Source organism: Diabrotica undecimpunctata, chromosome 4 (assembly GCF_040954645.1).
Source record: "Diabrotica undecimpunctata isolate CICGRU chromosome 4, icDiaUnde3, whole genome shotgun sequence".
Lineage (NCBI taxonomy): Eukaryota > Metazoa > Arthropoda > Insecta > Coleoptera > Chrysomelidae > Diabrotica > Diabrotica undecimpunctata.
The window spans coordinates 47,061,822-47,075,039 of NC_092806.1; the positions used below are offsets into that span (position 1 = coordinate 47,061,822).

The 13,218-nt window shown below is 35.0% G+C and overlaps 1 protein-coding gene across 2 annotated transcripts in view; it reads right to left on the reverse strand.

Moving 5' to 3' along the window:
* The window catches only part of LOC140439496 (peroxisomal N(1)-acetyl-spermine/spermidine oxidase), a 30,793-nt gene extending 17,950 nt beyond the window's left edge, over positions 1–12,843 (reverse strand). For both annotated transcript variants that reach the window (XR_011950639.1, XM_072529443.1), the window contains exons 1-5: positions 12,561–12,843; positions 11,994–12,505; positions 11,344–11,618; positions 5,421–5,729; positions 1,435–1,552 (exon numbers count right to left, since the gene is read on the reverse strand). Coding sequence is in view for 1 of the 2 variants with exons in the window: in XM_072529443.1 (XP_072385544.1) it covers positions 1,435–1,552; positions 5,421–5,729; positions 11,344–11,618; positions 11,994–12,505; positions 12,561–12,789 (1,443 nt within the window). In the remaining variant the exon portion in view is untranslated. The remainder of the gene's footprint in view (positions 1–1,434; positions 1,553–5,420; positions 5,730–11,343; positions 11,619–11,993; positions 12,506–12,560) is intronic.
* Between the last annotated feature and the right edge of the window lie 375 nt (positions 12,844–13,218).

Here is a 13,218-nt window from a genome sequence, read left to right on the forward strand (position 1 = left end):
TGATGATTGTCAGTTGGTTTTGAGTGTTGGAAATAATTCCTCACCTCAAATTTTCAAAATGTCGTCCTGTTTCATGCAATATACTAGCAATCGTTTTTTTTCTGTGAAGCACGTAAGACTTTCATTCCTCCCAAGAATAAATATACTGGCAGTTAGCTCTAAACGTATCGTATGTCCAACTTGAAGAAATACATTGATAATTTCTTTAAAACGACCTTTTGCTATTAAATGAATCCAAATCGAGGCAAGTGACCAATTTTTAATTTGGCCACTGCAGTTGTCTGAAATAGCAATAAGTTTGGAACCTTTTATATCATAGCTTTCATTTGTTTTACAGTGTAAACACATATAAGATACATCTTAACCTAACTGTGGCCATCTCGAAGGTAACGTTACATTCTTGTATTTCTGGATTAGTTCTGAAACGTTTTCTGGATCACATGATGACCAATTCATCGTTTCAATTTAAAACAACTTTTATAATAATTTTTTACAACATTCACGATATGCGAACGAGATAAAAATGAAATTCGTAGCACCAATGAAGGATGCGTATTGTTGGAATAAATTCCAATAGGGCAAGTTAAACCAAACAGTCCACTAAACAGTCCGTACTTTAACAAAAAACTTGTTATTCATCCTCTTTCCAAAAGCACTAAATTTATGCTAATCTCTAATAATCCGCTTCCTCAGATCATAAGACCACACTTAGATTTCTTTACTGAAAGCACCACTAAGCATATCGATCACTAAATCTTCTCTAAATGGGTTCTCGATGTTACCATGATCTTAAACTAAAGTTACTTTGCCACTAGTGGATTGTCCGATAAGACATTTTCTCTTAAATTATAATCTTTGCTATTGATGTCGTCTTAACAGTTTGGAATTGTAGTTTTTCAATTTTCTTGGTCTTGTGGTGACTCTGCAGTCTGGATCTCTGGCTTATTCAATTTTAGCTCTTTTGTAATGATATACTGTATCCGCAATTTAAAGGCACTATTCTGGAATTGTTTCTTCCTGACATTTTGTCAGTAACAACAACTGACATTATCAAAGAAAATTTTGGAGCAGACGTAATTACTATTGACTCACTTCAGAAAGAAAGACAAATCATTTTAAAGAGAAAAAATTACAGGTATAGAATGATATAGAGCACAAGGCGTATAGTGGCTAACATACCGTTAACAAAACTTAATTTAGAAACATTAATGGCAATTAAATTGATATAACAATGAATTCAAATATAGTAAATTGTGATATGTATTAGAAATAACAAATACATACGTGGACCTACACCTAACTACATAGTACATTATCTGGGTTCTTAATGAACAATTAAATTTTGCGGCTAAAACACGCGGACACAACTACTAAAGGTTTAACTTAATAAATTCATTATTAATTCAAGCAAAACCTGTTGGCGACTTAGCTTACCTCTTTGTCATTTTCGTCATAAATAGGTTGTGCTAGATATTCTATATCTATTTGTGATGCTCCTACGGCTATTGATGTATAAGAACCCCTCGTGTAGGGTTGACTGTGCCAACTAGTACTAAAATAAATAAATAATTGTTTATACATGTAAAAAATTAAATCTAAGATATACAAATTGTAACGTGTCAAAATTCCGATACGCTAAATCTTGTCAAAAATTTTATTTCACCCTGTACATAAATTTGAATTCCTATAAATATTCTCCCAAGAGTTCATTTTCAACCACCCACTTATCTATTCTGATTTACAGTTAGGCCCATCCGTATTTACTGTAATACTTTAATAAACCTTTTTAAAAGTGACAGCTACGGTGCAGTAATATAATTCCCCGTTAAAATTACCATCTAGTTATTTTGACTAAAGTCGTCGGTGGCTTTTGTTAGCAAATATAGTGCCGTCAATCTGTTTGAAACTCTTATAATCCCTTAGAGGTTCTAACGAAAATGCACCAAAATATTTTGTTTTTAATTGTATCATGAATTCTCTGTATGAAAGAGCCGTTAGTTGGGTAAGCTTTAGATTCATCACGTCCTGTTTGAGAACGTTCCCAAAGAATGCTTAGAACACACAAAAAGTAACGGTATTCCACTCTTTAAACATTTTTTCTATAAAAAGGAATATTTTTTATCTAAATTTATTTTCCGCTGAGCCAATATGTAGTAAAATTCAATATTGTTTGTTAGGAGACCCCTCTCAAGGGTAAGATATTTTTTCGTGTTCCTTTATATTTTCATCTTTTGTTATTCCGCCTATTGATTTTGTTTTTTTCTTATTTAATTAGGGTCCAATGTCCGAGTATAATCCAATGTTGGTTCAAAGCCAATCCAATGTCCAAACGTAATTCCAATGTTAATTCCGCGGTTAATCCAAATGCAATTCCTAAAATTAATAAATCAGTCCCAATTAAGTACATAGTTTATCTACGGTGATCCCGCTGGGAGCCCCGAGTCAATCCAAAGGTTCTTCTCAGCTGAGTATAGCGTATAGTCCCCTGTACATTCAGAAGGTGACTACACACGATCTCAACGTCCAGTTATACTACTTTCCAGTTCAAAGATTGTGAGTACTTTTTCCTTATATGTATTACAAGCCAATTTAAGTGGCCAATTTTTTAAGTTAAGAAAGTTACACAATACTCCAGTCGTCGAGACGAAAATGCCAGTGAACCTCTAAAAATTATACGAACAAGCTAAATTTTACTGAGAATATCAATTTTGGGATCCCAAAAATATGCAAAACAGTTTACCACTTTTACACCCCGTTTTAATCCAAATATTTATAGGTTTGTCATCACTACAAAATAGTCTTCCATGACCATTTTACCCATTTGAAAACTTTCCAGATAGTCTTATAATAGAAAAATCCAGTTGCTGCTGTGATGGAAGGCTATACATATACTAGTCCAGGAATCTTTTGTCGAAAACTGTTTGAGCTCAACCTGTCAAACACCACTAGATAGTCTTTTTTAATAATCATCTAGATCTATGCTCTCAAATCTTCTGAAATCAGATCTTCATGCATTATCTACCAATTCTTCTCGTTGGAGTCGACTACAATTTCAGGTGGAATGGATATCATTTTCCAGTTGAAGAACATTAAATTCAACTTTGTATATCTGACAGATAAGTAAGAACAGCAGTGAACTGGCTTCTACATTTTCAGTTGTTTTACTACTTGTTGTCTACTCGTTTTACATGACCTGTTCTGTTTGTTTGGTAATCAAAAGTGAAGGTGGTATCAATACCTGTTCAGTCTTTGTAGTTATATAGAGCTTACCATACAAGATATGTTTGCACCAAATTAATCAAAGCCACTGAATCTGTTTTGCACTGGAAGAAAAGCAGTTAGAAAACATAGAATGGTTAACAAATCAAAAGAAACTCAAAAGTTCTAAAAAAATGTAAACAAAGTGAGTACAGAGTTTAAGCCAAGAATAGGGAGCTGTAAGGATGGAGGAGGAAATATCCTAAGTGATACAGCCTCAATCTTGAACCGATGGGTTGAATTTTTTGACGCAAAATTTAACGGCCATTATCTCGAAGAAGTAGATAACACTGTAGCAATTCGAAATAATTGGAATCTATTCAACCCAAACGAAATATCACCTACCATTGAAGCCATTAAAAATCTTAAAAATAATAAAGCACCAGGAACTGATCAAATTTGTAGTGAGCTCTACAAGAATAGTGGCAACGCCATGCTACAAGCACTGCATGAACTTTTACTTCTTGTCTAGCAAAATGAAATCATACCGTGTGAATGATCTCAAGGCGTGACATGCCCGTTACATAAAAAAGGCGATCAGCTCCAGTGTGACAACTATAGAGAAATAACCCTGTTAACAGCTGCTTACAAAATACTAGCAAGGATTCTCTATCAAAGGCTACAAGTTTACACAGTTGGCATAGTTGGAAAATATCATGCCGGATTTACTCCAGAAAATTCAACAATTGACCAGATTCACTCAATAAGACAGATCCTCTAGAAAACATTATAATTTAACATTGAAACCTATTTGTCGACTTCAAGGCCGCATACGACAGTGTCAAGAGAACAGTACTATACCAATCAATGCGTGAGTTTTGTATACCAGAAAAACTTATCCGATTAACGAGAATGACAATGTCTTAAAACGTTAATTTAAAAGAAAGCGTTAGGATACAGGGAGAAAATTCCTTTGAGATAAAGGGTGAACTCAGACAAGGGGATGACCTGGCTTGCCTCCTATTTAACATTGCCTTGGAAAATTCAGTCCGAAACACACGAATTAGAGATGACGGTACTATTTACAATAGATCGATACAAATATACTTAGCAAGCGAGATGTTGAGCAATATTTGCTAGAATTGGAAACAGCGGCGAAACAGGTCGGTCTAGTCATCAACGAAGACAAAACCAAGTACATGTTGTTTACTAAGGATCCTACAGCAAATGAGGAACGGGAAACAGCATTTGGAAGTCATATCTTTGAACGTGTTGACAGCTTCACATACCTTGGCTCGCTAGTGACTACTACCAATAAAACAAGTGAAGAAATAATAAAAAAAAAAGAATAAATCTTACAAATAGGGGATACTATGGACTCCAAAAACAATTCTACTCAAGAAATATCCAAAGGAAAACTAAAATTATTATATAAAAAACACTGTTGAGGCCGATCCTCACATACGGGGCGGAAACATGGACTCTAACACAGAAGAATGAAAGAATTCTGGGAATATTAGAGCGTAAGATACTCCACAAAATATTTGGAGATATAAACGACTAAGGGCAGTGGCGCAAAAAATTTAATTTCGAATTATACCAACTCTTTAATGAACCAGAAAACATCGCAACGTTTATTAAAACAGCGACTTAGAAGGGCCGGATACATAATGCTAATGCCCGACAACATGATTGCTAAAAAGCTAACGACAGGAACACCTATAGGAAGAAGCAGAGGCCGACAACGAATTGGGTGGTTAGATGAAGGTGAGACCAACTTAGGGACACTAGAGATCAGAAGATGGCAATATGTTACCAGAAACCGAACAGAATGGCGACTGATCTTAGAGCAGGCCAGGATCCATAGATAATTGTCGAGCCAAAGATGATGAATATAGAATACAGGTAAACAGTAAAGGGCAATGCCTTAAATGTTAATTAAATATATAGAAATTGAAATGGAAATAAACCCCATGATGATAGTAAATGAAAGAAATAAACATCTAATACATTATGATATATAAGATGCATTGTATAAAACAATATCTTAAATAGGGTAAAATATTCTTCTACGAAAGATTGGGAAGAGTTTTTGAGATGAAAATACATGACAAGGCTACTTAATAGTTTTTTTAATTTTAAAAACGTTTTACTACAAAAGCCAACTTTTAAATGAACTATCGATCACAAGTACGAAAAATAAGAGAGTAAACAAAACTTACCATAAACAACTTTTTGGTTTGGGTATAAAAGGATCGTTAAGAAACTTCCTCAATACTTTTGTACAAGTTTCTATAATAACATCATTTGGTAAAGTTTCCATGTATTCAGCCTCTTTACCAGAAATCCATCCTAGAATTACGGTTTCTGATATTTTCATAAACGAGTATATTTTCTTATACCAGTTTTCACAAATATCACTATTCTTCTCTGGTTCTGCTTCCCACAGTAGTAATACTTCAGTGATGCTGGGATGAAGAAACGGCCTCTCATATTCTAGTATTATTTTATCTACAGTTCCAAAAAGTAACCTAAAAAGGATCAAAGTTGAGAAAATATAAAGGTATTCGTTCACTATTTTCTATCTTATATAAGTGAAATACGCACTAATAAATTCGATGTTCATCATAATACACAAAAATTCCCTCTGGTGTTCCAAATTTATCCCACTTTTCATGAGGATATCCCTTCCTACTGTAAAATTAAACAAAAGCAAAATATTTGAACAACAAAACAATTTTTGTTTAAAGCAGGTATTGATTTTTTTAAATAAAAAATACATCTTTTGTGTTTTATTGAAACAAAGACCATAACTGGCATCATTACCACCATTTCTTGGCTCTGAGTTAAAGAAACTAAGCACTTAAAAAATTCTATAGAAAGGTAACGAAACACTTGAAGTAAATTTCTTTCTGTACTTTCCAATTTCTAGTCTCGAATGTAATTTATCATCAAATTTCATTTCATTTCATTTTAACAACATTTAAAATAAAAAAAATACCACAAAAAATAGTTTTAGATTAATATCTAATTCTTATATAAAGATGATATGCAAATATTTAATCATGTTCATGTTACAATCAAAATGGGACTAACACTTTCTTCGTGTCATGCCATATAACTAAAAATTACCAGCATAAAGCTTAGCACGCACTAGGTCGGGACGGCACTGTCGGACGGTACGCACGGAATTTTACAAAAAAAAACTTAGCATTGATTTCTCTTGTGATGCGCATACTTGGACCTCAGGGTCACGACAGGACGATCCGCACAAAAAAAAATTACAAATGTACTTTAAAAATGATGATATAAAACATTGTAAATCTAGGCTTGATGTTTTGTTTACAGTGTCTAGTAATAATATTGATTATAGATATTTACAGGAAAGAAAAACGCAAATACAATTCTTTACTCACTCAATCTCGAAAAAATTGTTATAAAGAATGAATTGAAAATAGCGAAAATAAAACTAAAATGGCATGGCAATTGGTAAAAGAGATTAAGGGTAATTCAAAAAATCAAGTTAATTTCTGTTTAGAGGGTGACCCTCAGGTGTTTTCTAACGAAATAAATCAATTTATGACAAATGCTGCCCAGAAGCTGAAAAGAAAATAAAGCGTGTAAAAAATTTTCAAATTAATATCGAATAAAATAATCATTGCATGTTTCTAACTTCCGTTTCAGAGAAAGAAATAAGCCACATAATAAATAACTTAAAAACCAGCATCAACCCACTTAATTAAATATGTTTCATCAGAGATTTCTCTTCCTCTTTCTTTTATAGTTAATGCTTCTTTCAGGCAAGGTAAATATCCTCAAATTTTAAAACAGGCAATTGTCAAGCCACTACATAAAAAAGGTGATGTTACTAAGATGGAGAACTACAGACCAGAAAGCCTTCTTCCATCATTCTCAAAAATATTCAAAAAGCGACATATTCCAGACTACAAAACTTTTTTACTACCAACTTACTTAGTAGTTCGCAGCATGGTTATCTCGCAGAGAGATTTATTGAGACAGCTACCTATCATTTTATCTCAAAAATTTTAGAAAAACTACAGACAAAGATGAAAACACTAGGTGCTTTTTTGGACCTATCTAAGGCTTTCAGTAGCCTAGATCATGTTCTCTTATTACAAAAATTACATCGTTAAGGAATGCAGCATAGTTATAGGGAATAGCATTAAAATGGATAAAATCATTTCTCACAGATAGGTCACAAAAATACATGCTTGGGGAAAAAGGGATGTAAGGTTTACTTGGAACCAACCAATTTAAAAGTAGGCATACCACAGGGGAGCATCTTCGTGGTCTTTTCTCTTTTTGCACTACGTAAACGACCTTCCAAATGTGGTGCTTAGTAGTTCCTCTAATTTTGTAAATTTCGCTGATGACTCAAATTCACTTTTCTGGGAAAACACATTAGAAACAGTCCTCAAAGTGGCAGATAAACTCTAAGCAAGGCTGAACAGTGGTTTAGTGAAAAATGATTGTTGATTAATACTGATAAGACAGTTTTTGTTTACTTAAGAAACAGCCAGTTACAATCAATTTTCTGTTATAAAACACGGAACCTGCTAGATCAGTTAAATTTCTTGGTCTTCATATTGACCAGTCATATTGACGAAACCCTCTATTCCACTGACCCTTTTAGCCAAGAAACGGTTGACTGCGGAGCAGTACTACTCCAACAGCTAAGTCAAGCCAGACAGGAAAAGTGGATTGAGACCCTGGAAAAAATGGACATGACACATAGTAGCAAAATAGCATGGAACCTTGTAAAAAAACTTAGCGGTGATCCAAAAGAACATAAACCACCTTGCAAGGTTACAGCAAACCAAGTCGCTGCTCAACTCCTTATGAATGGAAGAACTACGAACCGATATAAGAGCCCAAACACTAGAAGAAGATTGGACTCGGAGACAAACCACCTAGGTACTCCTTTTACACTAAAAGAACTCCACGACGGTATGAACAGGTTAAAAAACGGGAAAGCTGCAGGTGTGGATGATATATGCAGTGAACAAATAAAACATTTAGGCCAAGGAGCAAAAAACTGGATCTTGCAATTTTATAACACGTGCTGCAAAACCTGCGAAATTCCAAAATCATGGAGGAAATCTAAAGTAATAGCCTTGCTAAAACCAGGAAAGGACCCAGAAAACCCCAGTAGCTACAGACCTATCTCGCTGTTGTGTCACTTTTTTAAACTATACGAGAGACTCATACTCGCCAGAATAGAAAAAAATGTCGACAAGCACCTCATCCCACAACAAGGAGGATTCAGACCCGGCAAATCTTGCACCGGCCAAGTCCTCGCACTAACAGAACACATTGAAGAGGGATTTGAAGAAAAACTTATAACAGGGGCTGCTTTCGTAGATTTGACAGCAGCCTATGACACAGTAAGGCACAAAACATTGCTCCACAAATTATACGACACTCTAAATGACCACCATCTGGGTAAGGTCGTATATTCCTTACTGCAAAACAGACGTTTTTTCGTTATGCTGGAGGGTAAAGTAAGTAGGTGGAGAGTTCAAAAAAATGGCCTTCCACAGGGAAGTGTTTTAGCACCGATGCTCTTCAATATATATACAAACGACCAACCTACGCCGACCGAAACCAAGCACTTCCTCTATGCTGACGATCTTGCAATATGTGCTCAAGGAAATAGTTTTGAAGAAGTGGAGAAGAAACTCGAAACTGCATTAAAAACAATGACAGCGTACTACCTGCAGAATTCCCTGAGACCCAATCCCTCTAAAACCCAAGTCTGCGCTTTCCACCTTCGCGCAAAGGAAGCCAAGCGAAAACTCCAAATTGTGTGGAATGGTAATACATTAGAACACACAAGCCAACCTATATATCTTGGAGTAACTCTGGACCGGTCCCTCACCTACAGACAACATTGCATAAAAACGAAAGGGAAAGTAACAACTAGGAACAGCATACTCAGAAAGCTAACGGGAAGTAAATGGGGCGCACGTCCTGGCGTTTTAAGAACAACGGCACAGGCACTGTGTTTCTCAACTGCTGAATATGCGTGCCCCGTTTGGGGAAGATCTGCCCACACCAAACAAGTTGATACTGCGCTAAATGAGACATGCAGGATAGTAACGGGGTGCATGAAACCGACGCCACTCTCAAATCTATATAAAGCAGCGGGTTTTGCAGAACCCTCAACACGCAGAGGCGTTGCAGAGCACATAGAGAAAATTAAACAGATCGCGGACGAGCGGCATGCCCTATACAAAGCTCGAACACCACGAAAGCGACTAAAATCTAGGAAAAGCTTCCTTGGAACAGTGCAGGATGAACCACCTGAATATTTTCCTCTTCCCCAGGTTCAATGGACCGGCCAGTCCCTAGACTTTAAAACGTGGAAAACTTTGAATCGGATAAGAACGGGGGTCGCTCCAGTAAAATCAAACATGGCAAAATGGGGAAAAATCGACCAAGATGATGTGAACTGTGACTGTGGAGAAACACAGAATACGGAACATCTTCTTACATGCAGAAACTGTCCTCATCGATGTACCCTCGAAGATTTGTGGCTCGCCAACAAAGATGGAACCGACATAGCCCGATACTGGGCCGAAATTTTATGAATGACATGTCCGGACACGATAAAGTAAAGTAAGTATATTGACCAGAATTTGAATTGAGGGGAACAAACACCAAATACAACAAAAAAAAACTGAACAGAGCCTGCTACTCATTAAGAGTGCTAAAGAGTTATCTAGACCAAGGGATTTACTATTAGTATATTATGCAAACTTTTATTCTGTTATGTGATATGGAGTAATCTTCTGGAGTGCTGCAGTAGATGGTTCAACTGTCTTTATAGTCCAAAAAAAGGCAGTCTGGGTGATCTAAGGACTAAAGGTGGGAGAATCCTGTAGAGGCTGATTCAAATCACTCAAGGTTCTTACTTTTTCAGTCATCTATATATTTCAATGTATTATATTCATTTTTAAAAATTTAACTTTGTTTTATCACCTGCTTCTCAACCATGAATAGAATATAAGAAGCCTTAATGTGAATTTCCTACTTCACAGATTGTCTCTAACAGAGAGAAGTCCTTTGTATGCATGTGTTAAATTTTACAATAGTCTACCATCTGCCATTCAACAGGAAAAACACTATAGAGCTTTTAAAAGAAAGGTTTTTCAACATCTAGTTAACATTGAGCCCTATACTGTGATGAAGTGCCTGGCCTATCCTATCCCTGATGAGTATATTTAATAATGTGACGTTATTTGCTCAATTATGTCAAAAAATTTATGCAAATAAAAATTTACCCTACTCTACTCTCTCCACTGTCTTCAAAAAGTATGAAAAAAAGATTTTCAGGATATCCCAACCTGACATACTGACGACTCATCATCTGTTCTGGTAGAGTGCTCAGCAATCAGTACGAACTTTCAGCTGTTTCAGTTGAGTTGTTCAAGTGATTGATATAATGAATGTCTGTAAACTAATTATGTTGATGCAAAACTATCCTGAACTGTATAATTTGCGGCATCCAAAATACTTTAATAACTCCTTAGGGCCTATTGGTTCTCTAATATTTGTCATTTTTCTTTAAAATTCCATATTCAGGACATTTAAAAGTTCTTCAAATTTCATGTGGGTCATCCAAAAATACTGAAAGAGTTGCAATCATCTTCGATCAAGTCAGGAAGGGGTATGAAACTCTCCTAGTTCCAATCTCTTCCTATTTATTTTTAGAACCCAAAATCTGGCCTTTCTTAGACTTTTTTGCTTCTTCTCCCACTAACATGAAACTTACAATGATTTCTTCTTACCTTCACATCTTTTGCCAACACTCAGCAACAACAGTTCTCCCAACACTCTTAGCACAACAGCTAGGAAGAGACTTGTTTCTACCAACCAACTGCCCTGTACTGACTGAAATAGTGCATGTAGTCCCCTAAAAATGTACAGAGTGTATACACTGTCCATACCGTACCATCTTGACCAGTACATGCTTAGCTTATATAAAACAAATCTCAGCACCAATATTTTTTTGTAATGTGCTGTTTTCAATGACCCATACCATTTGAAAACATATTTCCCTTATTTTTTTTTATGTTTGTATAAGAACAGAATGTTAATAAAATCCTAAAGGGAATCACTTACCTATCTATTGCTTCTAGCTTATATTCAGGCAAAGGTGGTTGAAACATAGTCATCGCAGTGTGCTTAAGAACTCCTAATGGTATTGTACAAATTAGATGCTCACCTAAGAATTTCTTACCATTATCACAGATTACCTCTATTTTAGGTTTGGGGTCTAAAGACTTTTCACAACTTGATTCACGACTAGAGCTATTAGAATTTGGTAAGGATTCAATAACAGTTCTATCTGAATCATCTGAATCACTGTCTTCAGTATTTGAGGTAGATCTAGAACTCTACAAGATTATCAAAATAATTTTAGAATTAAATTAAACGGGAATATAATACTAGAAGGATATTTGAACAAATATGTCAAGAATAACTGCAAACTCATAAAACATATAATCTGGCATAGTTCTGGAACATAATTTAATTGAAATAAAAATTATATAACTGTATAATTTCTGAGGTTAATATAATATTAAGTAATATAAAAGCTTAATGAACCAATGCAGGAAAATATGGAAAATAATACATGCTATAAACAGAAATAAAAATACAAACAAAACTATGGATAATTGATATTAAAGAAAGCAGCAATACAGCTGATGTTTTCTAAATATCAGAGTAGCTAATGCAATTTTGCTAAAAATATAATATTGTTTATTTACCTTTTTCCCTAACCACTTTATAGTTTTTACAGGATGCCTTACCAACAGGTTGTCTTCTGGTATAGCATTCTTTAATGGCTCTAAAATTGAGCTGTATCCATTTGGTAACACAATATTGCCTCCTTGTAACTCTTCATAACTCCCCAATTCTAACAAATCAACTTCATTCATATCATCACAGCCTGAAATACAAGTCTCTCTCTTCAACAAACATTCAAAAATCAATTCTCGTAAATGTCTTTCTTGATCATCCTTAATTTTATCTAAATACAAACTTATTTCTAATCTTAAGTGGTCACCCACACTATCGATACCTTCAGGAGGTGAATACTGAGAAATAAAATACTCTTCACAACGTTTTAAAAAGCATAGGTAAGCTTCATAAACTTCACACAATAAGGTAAATGGTATCTGTTTTCCCTGTTCAGTGGCTGCCACTAACTTGTGGGGCTTTGGATATGCCATAATGTCCACCAAACCATTTTGCATGGCCAATTCATAGACAGGGTTACCTAAAAACAAAGTTTTAAAATAGGAATATCATTCAGCACACAAAGTTTAACTTACCTAAAACTCCATGTATCCAGTTAGCTCCAAGTTCCACTTTTTCAGTTCCAACAGGAATTTGCACAATTCTACCGCCTATCCTACCGCGGGCTTCCAAAATTTTAAAATCAGTGAAGTTATTTTTGGTTAAATGGTAAGCTGCTGACAAACCGGCCATGCCGGCGCCAATTATAATAATTTTATTTTTATAAACATTGTTATCTGGTTGCGGGGCCCCATTCTGTTCCATTTTATTTATAATTTTTATCAGTGGTTACATTAGAGGGGCCCATCAGCTGTTAACTGTCACAATAACTACTTGTCAAGAGTCACATGTCAAACATGATATTGTCAACTTTTAAAATATCTCTTCTATCAAATTGCCAGCTTTTTACATCAAAAGTTAAATCTACACTATTTTCGACATTATTCTGATATAATACTTATGTAATTGGTTTATTAAATAAAAGTTTCTTTATATATCTTAGACTCAAGACAGAAACTTATGAACAAATGTAGGGATAAAATCCCTCTTAGGGATAAAGGCAAAAACGATGTGCAGGATATTGGAGGAAACTGTATGCTCCAAAAAATTTCTGTAAAATAGAGAATACCTGTTTCGATAGTTTTACTAGTCGCCAAAAGAGGTCACTTACAGAATCATTTTCAAAATAAAATT